Consider the following 13,081-nt stretch of genomic DNA (forward strand, 5'->3'; position numbering starts at 1 on the left):
CTGCCTCCACTCTACCTCACCTACACACAGATGGTCATAGCCCTGACCTTGCCATGGCCTGCAAATGTTCTATTTCCAAGTTCATGAACTTGGAAATTCTCTGATCTGATCACAATCTGCTATCATTCCCCATCTCCCTCTGCCTTGCAACCCCAAAACCTATACTTTGCCTGCCCCATGACCTCCAATCCCTCCACTCCTCAGTGCTTTCCCCAGCCATCATCCCTGCACTGGCTACTTTCTCCACCCTTCCCCATCTTGCTGCCTTAATGAACCAGTCCAACACCATGCTCCCATCTTTCAAGTTCCTCACTCCCTTATGCTATCACTGATCTTGTCCTTCATAACCTGGCCCCTTCCTACCTTCCTGGCCTTCTCATACTTTACTCTCTCTTTCTCCCCAAGTACTCTGCAATCCAGTGACTGTTCCTTAGACAAGGCACTCCATTCCCCTATTCCGGCCATTTGCCCTAGGTGTCCACCATTCCTGGAATGCTCTCCCTCCTCATCTCTGCCTCCTGACTTCCTTGGCTTCCTTCAAGCTTCAGCTTCTACAAGAAGCCTTTCCCAATCCGCCTGTAAGCCAGTGCCTTCCCTCTGTTACTTATCTCCAATTTATCCTGTCTACAGTTTATTTGGGGTAGCTGGATGGCACATCGAGTGCTGGGTCTGGAGTCAGAAAAAGACCTGAGTTCAAATGTGTCCTTAGACACTTCTAAGCTGTGTGACCCTGGGCACATCACTTCACCCTGTTTGCCTCAGTTTCCTCATCTGTAAAATGAGCTGGAGAAGGAAATGCCAAACCACTCCAGTATCTTTGGCAAGAAAACCCCAAACGGGGTCATGGAGAGTCAGACACGACTGAAACAACAAAAGCTTATTTGTATATAGTTGTTCACATGTTGGGACCCCCGTCAGACAGTGAGCTCCTTGAGAGCAGTGACTGTTTTCCTTTCTTTGTATCCCCAGCACTTAGCCCGGTGCAGCCAAGAAAGCTAATCGAATCTTAGGTTGCTGGGCAGAAGAGGCAGAGGGAACATGGCTGAAGAGGTGATCATCCCCATGACTCCATTAGTTGAAGGCACTGGGCTTGTCCCAGTAGGGAGGCAATCTTCCTTGAAGTTTTCGAGCCAGTGTAGCTTGAAATACTCGGTAGGTAAAGCTAGGAGTGGTCTAGAAGAAAGAGCCCTGGAAATGAAGTCAGAAGATGAGTGGCTGGATTCAGACATTTTCTAGCTAAGCAGCTGTGTGACCATGGGTCAGTTGCTTAACCTGTCTGAGTTTTAGTTTTCTCATCTGTGAAATGGGAATAACCATGTTGGCACTTGCTTTGGCATATGACTGATGTATTAAAAATGCTTTGTAACCCTTAAACCAGAAATGGGAAAGCTCCCCCTCCAAAATCTGGAGGCCTCTGTACCCCATGAGCCCCACATGGGTCAAAGGGGCCCCTCAGGAGGCTGTCTCAGCCCTAGACACTGGGTGTACCCCTTCTTCCTGGTTCTCACCCCCCACACCAAGTTCTCTGGTATGTACCAGCCCCCATGCTTGTACGCCGTTTATATTAACCAATATGTAGCAGCTCCCAGTCTGTGACATCAGATGTAAGAAGCCAATCAGCCTGTGCCAGAAGCCTGAGCCCCTCAGAGAGGAGCTGGGAGGAAGAGGTACGGTGAGGCAGGTGGCAATAAGAGGAGATTAAGCAGTGAGCCTTTACCTTTCTGACCCTGCTACCTTCTGCAGACCCAGCACTGAACTCTTAATAGCAGACCTGCTTGGATGCTGTGCCTGCTGCTCCATGCACCTGGGAGCCTGTGCCTTCTTCTCACGTAAGTTGGACAAAAGTCTGTTACCTTGAGTATTTTATTTAAAAAGTAAAATTGCAAAGGGACTTAGCTTCCAAGGAAGTCCCAGCAAAAAGGGACTTCAAGACCAGCTAGCCCAGACAGCTAAAGTTACAGAGAGGGAAGCTGATGCCCAGAACGGGGAAGAGACTTGGGATGACAGGTTATAAGGGCTGCCAAGAGCCATAGATGCAAGTTAGTCTCATGTCTTAATGTTATGGTGGGGGCAACTGAGGCCCTGAAAGGTGAGGGGATTTAGGATTATAGTATGTCCCGACAGGAAGAGGACATTTTGTCCAATTCCTCCACACTATGGAAGTGGAGACTGAGGAGCAGAAGAGGGAAAGAAGGGATCTAGGAAAGTATGCTGCCAGAGTTGTAAAGAGTATTAGGGTCCTATGAGTATGAAGTCGTGTAATTATGACTAAGAAGCTTGACTCTGGAGGAGAGTGGAGAAAAATGTGCTTTCTTCCCTTCTTTCCAGAGTGGCTAGGGAGTCTAGCTGTTGTGTACTGGATACAATGCCTGCCTTAGTTGTTGTGATGCACTGCTGGGGTGGTTTTGCTGAGATGTTTTTTCTAAACCCTTGGTGCAGTTTTTGTTACAAAGGGGATGGTTTACTGGGGAGAGCAGCGGGGAGAGATATCTTTGAATATGAAAGCAACAGAAAAACAAAGATTATCAAGAAGTTGGAAACAAAAATGGAAAAGAAACTAGCAAGTCCCAACCCCATCATGTTACAAAACCACGTAGAAGGAATTTTCTTTCTTTTAATTAGATTTTTTTATCTTTAGTTTGCAACACTCAGTTCTACGTGTTCTTGAGTTTCAAATTTTCTTCCCTTCCCTCCCCTCCCCCCTCCCCCCAAGACGACATGTAGTCTGATATAGATTCTATATATACCTCCACATTAAACTTATTTACACAATAATCAAGTTGTAAAGAAGAAACAAAACCAAAAAGAGAAGAGAAAAAAAAGAGAGCAAATAGTTTGCCTCAATCTGCATTCAGACTCCACAGTTCTTTCTCTGGATGTAGATAGCTCTTTCCATCATGAGACCTTTGGGGCTGTCTTTGAGCCTTGTATTGCTGAGGAGAGCCAAGTCTATCAAAGTTAGTCATCACAGAATCCGTAGAAGGAATTTTCAAACTCAGGATGATGACCCAGGTGAAAGCGACTTCAGAAACCAGCTAGTCTAGATAGTTTGTGTTACATGGAAGGAAACTGAGTCCCAGACAGGGGAAAGGACTTTGGGATCACAGGATGTCACATCTGGGAAGGACATTAGAGAACTAGTCAATCCACCTAACATAGGCAGGCATGAGGGGGGAACTAAAAGGGCTCTTGGAGAGCTGATGACCTAGCCTTCTTGTGATAACAGGCAGATTTTAGAACCAAAAGCCATGTGAGGCCATCTGGTCCTAAGTCCTCATGTTAAAGAGATGGAAATGAGGCCCACAGGAGGAAAGGTCTTAAGGTAGCAAGAGAGCAGGGCAAGAAGTGGTCTTAGAGACCCTCAACTCCAAGGGTGTGCTGGAGCCAGAACAGGGTTTAACTGTTCAGTTCTCAGAGATAGCATTTATGCCTTGGAAATTGGCAAACACTACCAATTGGGCCTTGATTTGTTTTTCTGTTGATTGTCTAGACCTAAGAAAGTGATGGAAGAAATGTTAAGTTGAAAAGTGTTGTGTATGTAGGGGTCATTAGATTGGTTTGGGTTTTTTGGAAAATCAGTTGTTAACCATTTCCCAGCAGAAGATTTAGGATGGAGCCATAGTGACTACCTAGCCCAATGCATTCGTACTTAGAAAAGGGGAAAGATACCTCAAGCATCTTAAAATTTCCAAAGAAGGCAGAGACTTAGAAACCAGCTGAGCCATATGTTACAGAGGGGAAAAATAAGGGCCACACAAGGAGAGGGACTTGAAATCACAAAGTGCAGGGCAAAAAGCCCTAGCTGTGGAGTCAGGGGATATGGGTTCTAAACCTGCCTCAGCCCTCATGCTTAGACAATTGTAGACAATGCCACTTGCTCCCTGGGCCTCAGTTATCTCCTCTGTAAAATGAGAATGTTGGAAGTAATGATCCATAAGGGCTCTTCTAGCCCTAGATCTAGGATCCTGTGTGTGTGTGACCATGGAGAAATCACCTCAGAGAAGGGGTCTTAGGCATAAGACATGTCAGACATAAAAGAGCCTAGCAGGCTTCTAGTTCATCCTTTTCTTGTTTCAAATGTGGAAATTAAGACATAGAAAGGGGAAAGAACTCAAGACAGTGGGGGTGCAAGAGTTGAAACCGACTCACAGGGGTAATTAGCCTGCTATGGGAATTTGAGGTGAGGGACTAAGGCCCAAACATAGGAAAGAACAATCTTAGAGGCCAGATAGCCCAACCCTGCCTGTTACAGAAGAAGAAACTGAGGCAAAGAGAGGGGAAGTTGTTTAGTATCATAGGTTGCCAGAGTCAAAAGGGCCTTGAGAGACAAACTCATCTAGATACTTTGTGTTATAGAGAGTGAAACATGCTAATAAATGAGGGGAAAGACTTAGGATCACTGGATGGGACAGCTGGGTGGGACTTCAGAGAGCAGTTAGTCTAACCTTTTCATGTCAAAAATGAAAACCCTGAAGAAGACAGGTCTTATTCATACAGATTTGACAGCTAAAAAGGATAGTGAGAACCAGTTGGTCATAAGATCAAGGACTTGGGGACCTTAGAGGCCATCCTAAGATGTTTGAATTCCTTTTCCTCTTATTTTCTTCCGGCCCTCCTTTCCCTTTTACAGATGAGGAAACAGAAGTGATAGGAAGGTTGAATGGCCTACCCCAGTCACCAGACTAGGAAATGTCTGAAACAGAATTTCAACTCAGGTCTTCCCAATTCCAAGGCCAGAACCCCAACCACTTTGCTACCTGGTTGTCTGTAAAAGCCCGTGATACTGAGGGGAAAACTGAAACCCAGAGACTAATACTAGCTGGCATGTCTAAATTGAGTAAAAGTTGAAAGCACTTTACAGACATTTCATCCCATTTAATCAAAGATGGAAGGGACTTGGAATCACGGGTTCTTAGAGCAAGAAGGAGACTCAGTCTGCTCCAACCTGCACGTGTTAGAAAGAGTGAAGTTGAGAAAAATAGAGGGAAAAGAAGACAAGAGTACAGGATTCCATCACAGAAGTCCTAGAACCCAACAGACCCTTTACCTCTCTCCCTCCTGCTCTCTCTCTCTCTCTCTGTGTCTCTCTCTCTCTCTCTCTCTCTCTCTCTCTGTTTGTCTCCCTCTCTGTCTCTGTCTGTCTCTGTCTCTCTCTCTGTCTCTGTCTCTCTCTCTCTCTGTTTGTCTCTCACACACACATGCACACACATGCACACATTAGGACATCTGAATCATTCCACTGCATCATAAAAAGAATTTGGTAAGATGTATCCATGTTTTCTCTAGTGTGGAGAATAATTTATGTAGAATAGGGGCTTATGTTTAAATTTTGGATCGAATTCTCCTTTAAATCCATCTAGACCCAAGTATTTTTTTCCCGTTAGTTCATTTCTGGTTTGCTCAGTTTTTTTTTCTTTCTGAAATGATATTGTTTAGATTTTTTGATTTCCTGTTTTGTTAATCTAGGTACTTGGTATTTTTATAAATATTCATCTAGTTCTTCTCAATTTCAGTTTTATTGGCATATAATAAAGTCTAAAAGGTTCTGATAATCTTCTTTATTTCCCCTCCATTTGTTGTGAATTCCCCCTTTTCCTTTTTTATTTTGTTAATTTTTTTTCTTTTTATCAAATTAGGTAATGGTTGACTGTTGGTCTATAAAAAATAGCTCTTAGGTTTTTTAACCTTTTCAAATAAGCCGTTTGTCTTCAATTTTGATTCTTTCTCCTTTTTTTTAATATTTTCACTTTTGTGTTTGGGAACAATTTGTTGATCTTATAGGTTTTTTTTTTCCTTTAGTATAAAGTGAAATAGTCAAACATCTTTATGTCACTAGGGAGAGTGTTTGAGGCCCAGGGAGATGGGACTAGGATTGCAAGATGTAAGGGCAGGAAGAAGCTTTAGAGAACAGCTAGTCCAAGCCTCTCATGTTACAGGTTAAGTAACTGAGGAAAGCAGAGGGGAAGCTTTGCTAACTAACTAGTCTAGATAGTTCACATTACAGAGAGGAAAACCAAAGCCTTGACAAGGAAAAGGACTTAGGATCATGGGATATCAGAGCAAGGAGAGATGTTAGAGGCCACCTAGTCTAATTCCATTTTGTTACAAAGAGGGAAACTGAGCAAAAAAGAAGAAAAGATTAAAAAGATAGCATCACAGAATTTCAGAACAGGAAAGGAACTTAGTAAATTATTTAGTCCAGACCCCTCATGGTATTCAGAGGGAACCTACGGCCAGGAGTACTAATCATTTAATTATTATTTGTTATTATTACTATTATATCACTGACAGATATCAATGTAGGAATATTGAATGAAGTACTTGCCAGGACAACAGTAAAATATTTCAAGAAATTACTCACTATGCCCAAGTGGAATTTATACTATGAATACAGGGGTCATTCAATGTTAGGAAAACTACAAACATAAAAAAATTCTTCTCAATACTCAAGTGATTTCATCAATCCGTTTCCCTCCAACAATGCAGATCAAAATGCATGAAGACAGACAAGTCATATTAATTTTAAAAATCAGTTGCTATAAATCAATGAGCACAGAAAGAGCCATTGCCAAAAAATATAGTAGTCCATTTATGTTAAAATAAACTAAGAGGCTTAGGAAATCAATAGTCTCTAGGCACTCTCTCACCTCAAAAATACCACAATCCTAAATCCTTTCCCTTCTCAGTATCCCAGTTGCCCCCTCTGTAACATAAGGGGGCTGAATTAGTCTCAGGACCCTTTGTGTTCTGATGTTCTATCATCATAAATCCTCATTAGCTCTGTGGGCCTTACTTCCATGCTTTGTAACAGGAGGGAGTTGAACTACTTTATCATTAAGGTCTCTTTCAGGCTAGGCGATCGGCCATTCTAAATTTTTTGCATCTTTTTGTGCCTCATTTATCCCTTTGATAACATGGGAAGGGGCCCTCGGGGATTGGACTAGATCAGTTCTTAACCCAGGGTTTGTGAATTTGTGTGTGTGTGTGTGTGTGTGTTTTCTGATGACTTTCAACATGATTGGCTTCCTTTGTAATCTTATGTATTTTATTTAATGCATTTAAAAGCATTTTGCTGAGAAGGGGTCCACAGGCCTCACCGGCCTGCCAAAGGGATCCTGGACACACCCAAAAAAAGGGTTAAGAATTAGAAGGCCTTTCAGCTTCCTTCCTGGTTCAACACCTTGTAATCCTAAATCCCAATTACCCACTCTGAGATTCTGTCTCCCTTTCTATGGCTTGAGGATTTGGAGTAGCTGTTCTTTTAGACAATATCCATCTCAGATAGCTTGTCATCCTTAATTCCTTCACCACTCTGGGCCTCAGTTTTCCCTCCAGTAAAATGAGGTGGTTGTTCTTATTTGTGATTGAGTCCTTTTCAGCCTTAAAATCTTATCATCCCAAATAGTTTCCCCTTCTTTGTGCTACATTTTCTCCCCTCTGTAACATGAAGGGTTAGACTAACCTGTCTTTAAGGCCACTTCATTCTCTGCCATCCCATGATCCCAGGCCCCTTTCCCTCTCTGTCCCTTGAACTTACTGGTCATCAATTTCCAAATCTGTAACATTAAGATTTTGGCTGAGAATCACAAGATACCAGAACTAACTAGCCACTTCCTCACCCTGGGCTTCATTCACCTACTGCATACGATTTGGATTTGATCTCTTAATCTGCTCTGCCATCCTTGGATCCAAAGTCTCTTCCTCCCCTGGATTTGTTTCCCCCATTGTAATATGAGGGGATTGAACTAGCTGATCTTTAAGGTCTCATAGCCTTTACCTGCCATGCCATGATCTTAAATCCTCTTTCCTCTCTGGGCCTCAGTTTCCCCTCAGTAACATGAGCAGCTGGCAGTAGATTATCTCTAGCATCATTTCCAGATGTGACATCCTGTAATCTTGTGTCTGTTTTCCTCTCTGGGTCTCAGCTTCCCCCTAAGTAACATGAGTAGCTGGTGGTAGATTAACTCTAGCGTCACTTCTAGCTGTGACATTCTGTAATCTTATGTCCCAGTTTCTTCCTCTGGAACATGAGGCAATTTGATCCCATGGTCTTTCAGACTGTCAGCTCTGATATTCTGTGATCCTAAGCACCTGTTCTCTCTCTCTGGTTGTTTTCCCTCTGTAACCTGAGAGAGCTGTACTTGTTTAGGTTTAAGGTTCCTGTAGGGCTGATAAACTGTAATCCTAAATGATTTCTCTTGTCTGGGCCTCAGGAAAGATCTGGACTGACTGGTCTCACTAGGGTTTCTCCAGCTTTCACATATTGTGATCCTAGCATCAGAGGATGCAGGTCTGGAACTGGAAGGTGTCTCAGAGACCATCTAGTCCACACTCTCATCCTACAGATGACAAAACTAAGACCCAGGGAGAGGAAAGGGCTCATCTGAGGTCATACAGATAGTAACAGAGCTGAAGTTCGAACCCAACTCCCCTATGTAAGAAAGAGCCATTGACAAAAATATAAGTTAAAATAAACAAAAAGGCCTAGGAAACCAGTGGTCTCTAGGCACCCTCTCACCAACTCCAAAGCTATCTAGTTAATCACTTTCTGTCACCAATGGGAACTGAGGCCCACAGAGTGGGAGGGACTTAGGGTCAAAGGATGTCAGATATGGAAGGGGTCTTAGAGACCACTTTATCGAAAACCTTCATATTACAGATTTGGAAACTGATGACAAGTGAATGCAAGAGACTTTAGATCACAAGATGTTAGGACTAGAAGAGATCTTAACAATCATTTGGTCCACTGTATGTACAAAAATATTTATAGCAGCTATTCTTGTGGTGGAAAAGAATTGGAAATCGAGGGGATGCCTATCAATTGGGGAATGGCTAAACAAATTATAGTATATGAATGTAATGGAATACTATTGTTCTATAAGAAATGAGGAGCAGACAGACTTCATAATAACCTGGAAAGACTTACGTGCTCTGCTGCTGACTGAGGGGAGCAGAATCAGGAGAACATTATACATGATTACAGACACACAGTGTCTGTAAGGACTAACTTTGATAGACTTGGCTCTTCTTAGCTATACAAGGTTCTAAGACAACTCCAAAAGACTCATGATGGAAAAAGCTATCCACATCCAGAGAAAGAATTGTGGAGTCTGAATACAGATTGAGGCAAAGTATTTGCTCTTTTTTTTCTTCTTTTTTGGTTTTCTGTCTTCTTTCTCGTGGTTTATTCCATTGGTTATAATTCTTCTTTACAACTTGACTATTGTGTAAATAAGTTTAATGTGAAGGTATATGTAGGACCTATATTGGATTACATGCTCTCTTGGTGGGGAGGGGGAGAAAATTTGTAAGTCAAAAACTTGTGGAACTGAGTGTTGCAAACTAAAAATAAAAAAATAAATTAAAAAATCATTTGGTCCAGAGCCTTCTGTTTCAGAGAACAGGAGTGAGGTCCAGTGACGGCAATAGTCTTAGGACCATAGGATTTCACAAATGGCAGAGACCACCTCATCTAACCCTCTCATGTTTTCAAAGGAGAAATTGTGCCCCCTAAAGCAAAAGGCATGTAAGGGTCAAAAAAGTCACAGCTGGAAGGATACCATCTTGTCCAATTCCCTTATATTAAAAAGTGGAAACTGAGACCCAAAGAGGAAAAGAAACTTAGGATCAAAGGATGTCAGTGAATGAAGGGGTCTTAGAGGTCATCTAGTCCAAAGCTGTCATAGTATAGATGGGGAGACCAGTGCCTTATGAGGACAAGGGATTTATGATTGCAAGATTTCAGCAGCAACAGGAATCTAAAAAGCTGCTTAGTTCAACACCCTCATAGTATGAAGAATGAAACTGAGACTTAGAGAGGTGAAGGGACTTCAGATCATAGGTTATTAAAGCTGAAAAACATCTTATCCTGTCCAAAGCTCTCATGTTACACATTTGCAAATTAAAGCCTCGAGAGGGGAATGAACCTATAATCCCAGGATCTTAAGACTAGAAAGGGATCCATCAACTCCAGTCCTAACATGTTCTAGAGGGGAAAGACTGGGGCCCAGAGAAGGGAAAGAAATTAGAAACAAAAGGCATTACAGCTGAAAGAGGCCTTAGGTACTATCTAGTGAAACCCTATTAGTTTAAAAAGAGGAAACTGAGGCCCAGAGCAGGGAAGAGACTTGGGATCAAAACATGTCAGAGAACAAAGGGACCATCCTGTCCCACCCCAATGAGTTATAGTTGAGGAAACAAATCTGTGGAAGAGAAAAACCTTCCAGTCTAATCCTACAGACATGTATACAGTGCCAGGCAATGGAGATAACAAGACAAAAATGAAAGTGTCCCTGTCCTCAAGGAGCTTACATTCTCTTTGATGGAAATAACATGTACACAGGTGACAATATACATAGTCATTTGAGAATGGAGAGAGTACTACCAATTACTCTCTCCAAAGTTAACATTGATCTTTGAATTGCCAAAGTCAACACCCTTCTCTCAGTTTTCATTTTTCTTGACCAATCCAAAGCCTTTAATACTGTTGACTATCCTCTTCTCTTGGATACTCTCTTCCCTGTAGGTTTTCAGGATACTTCTTTCTCCTTATTCTCCTTCTACCTGTCTTCCAACTTGCTTCTCAGTCTCCTTTGCTAGATTTCTTTCCATATCCTGCTCCCTAAGTGTGAGTGTCCCCCAAGGCTGTGTCCAGGATCCTCTTCCCTTTTCTCTCCATACTCTCTTCCTTGGTGATCTCATACTCATGATTAAACCCATGGGCTTAATTATGATCTCTATGCATATGACTTCCATATCTCTATCCAACCCCAGTTTCTCCCCTGAGCTCTAGTTTCAAGATGACTGTCCTCTAGACATCTCAAACTCAATATATCCTAGCCAAAACTGCTTATCTTGACCTCTTCCAAACTTCCACTGTCCTTCTAAGTCTTCCAGGTCTACAAACTAGGTGTCATCCTTAACTCCTCATTCTCACTCACCCAACATAGACAATTAGTTGCTAAATCTTCCAGTTTCTTTCTCCATAACATTTCTTACCCCTGTATCCTCACTACTAACATAGCCCCAACCTTGGCCTAAGTCCTCATCACCTCTCAACTGGACCACTGCAATAGCCTCCTAATTGGTCTCCCTTCCTCAAGCCTCTCCCCACTCCATTCCACACTCCAGCCGCCTGAGTGAGTTTCCTGAAGCCCAGGTCTTACCATATCATTACCTTATTCAGTAAGCCCCAGTGGCTCCCTATTATTTGCAGCCTTTTACAACCTAGCCCCAACTTACCCTTCTAGCCTTTTTGTTTATCACTCTTCTTCATACTCCATGGTATAGCCTAACTAGTCTTCTTACTGTCCCTTCCATGCATCGTTACCCCTCTGCATCTCTAGACTGCTCATCTCCCTTGCCTGGGATGCACTCTCTCCTCACCTCCACCCCTTGAAATCCCTGGTTTCCTTTCAAGCTCAGCTCTACTTCCATCTTCTGCATGAAGTCTTTCCTGATCCCCAGCTGCTAATGCTCAACTCCCATACATAGCATATATTTATTTTCTAGGTACCTTTATGCGTGCATGTAAGGTCCTCAAAGACTGAGGCTGTTTCACTTTTGTCTTTGTATTCTCAATGCATGGCTCAATGCAGGTACTCTATACATACTTAATTGATCATTACTAATTTGGGAATATAGAAAGGCTTCCTGTAGGAGATGCCACTTGAGTTGAGCCTCAAAGTTAGCTAGGGAGTCCAGGAGACCCCAGGGAGGAAGATGTGTGTTCTAAGCATGGGTGACTGCGTATGCAGAGACATAGAGGAAGAGATGGGATGGCTGAGTTCATAAAACAGCAGATAAGCCATCTGGGCTAGAACATGCAGCACATAAAGGGGAGTAGTGGGCAACAAGTTTGGAAGAGTCAGTTGAAACTCAACTGTGAGAGGCTTCCTAGTGGAGTTTTGCTTTCCTTCCCAACTCACTGACTGACTCTTTTCTCTTCTAAGGTCCCAGTTAGAGTTGTCATTGCATCTGTGAAGAGAGAGCAAGGGCCACCATCTTGGTAGCACATAATGTGTGAAGAACTAGTACAACAGTTGATTAACTCCAAGACTCAGCTTCAGCAAGTCGAGGCAGCCTTATATCAAAATCAAGAAAATGAAGACTTGCTTAAATTGAAAAAAGATCTGCAACAAGCGATAGAGCTGACCAAACAGCTTCTTTCTTCCCACGCCCAACCTTCATCATCCCTGAGAGGCACCGATGGTGACAATCATGTCTGCGATCAGCTCCATACCTCCTGGAAAGTGGGGGATGACTGCATGGCCATCTGGAGTAAAGATGGCCGTTATTACAAAGCCGTGATTGAAGAGATTGATGAAGAGAATGAGACTGCAGCCATCTTGTTTGCTGGCTATGGCAATGTGGAAGTCACATCTCTGCTGACCCTGAAGCCCATGGAGAAAGAAGTGAAGTTAGAGGAGGCTGACAGTGAGGCCAAGGCAAAGAAAGAAAAGCTAGCTCGGCAACGAGAATATAAGAGGAAGAAAGCCTGGAAAAAAGCTCAGCGAGCCAAGGAAATGGATCAGCAAAGTGAGGCTCAGAAGGACAAATGGCAACAATTCCACAACAAGGCCTTCTTGAAGAACAAAAAAGGCCAGGTCAAGAAGAGCGTCTTTGCTTCTGCCAAGACCATAAATGGTAAGGTGGAGATCGGAACATGTGGCATTACAGATAAACCCATGACAGAGATGAGTCAAAATACAAAATCCGCCATTTGATGCCTACGTAACCAGAGATGCAGGTTGAATTGTTCTGTGTAGGGGTCTGCGCTTCCCTTTCTAGTGCCATATTTTTCTAAAGGCAAATTATTTGTTAGCTACAAAGGAAGAGATATTTATCATTGTTATCTGCTTTCAAACAACTGGACAAAACTTGAAGAAATTGCTTTTGATTACTGCTTGCTCCTTGGCTGATTTTCTTCATTTCTACCAGCATTTGATATAATCCAGAGTTTGTACCCTAATAGAACTTTGCTAGGCTGACACTACCTGAATATGGCACTTAGTTGAAGCCTTCACTTTCCAGATGACCAACTTTTCCACCTGAGAATTGGACTCTTTCAAAAGTTATAACT

General features: G+C 42.7%; 1 protein-coding gene across 1 annotated transcript; it reads left to right on the forward strand.

The window, feature by feature from the left end:
• The first annotated feature begins 1,741 nt into the window (after positions 1–1,741).
• LOC118832858 (survival of motor neuron-related-splicing factor 30-like) lies at positions 1,742–12,821 on the forward strand. The gene is given in 3 exon segments (XM_036740233.1): positions 1,742–1,829; positions 11,952–12,690; positions 12,693–12,821. Coding segments are annotated over 2 exon segments (717 nt in total). The 5' UTR covers positions 1,742–1,829; positions 11,952–12,017; the 3' UTR covers positions 12,737–12,821.
• The last annotated feature ends 260 nt before the right edge of the window (positions 12,822–13,081 follow it).

Source organism: Trichosurus vulpecula, chromosome X (assembly GCF_011100635.1).
Source record: "Trichosurus vulpecula isolate mTriVul1 chromosome X, mTriVul1.pri, whole genome shotgun sequence".
NCBI lineage: Eukaryota > Metazoa > Chordata > Mammalia > Diprotodontia > Phalangeridae > Trichosurus > Trichosurus vulpecula.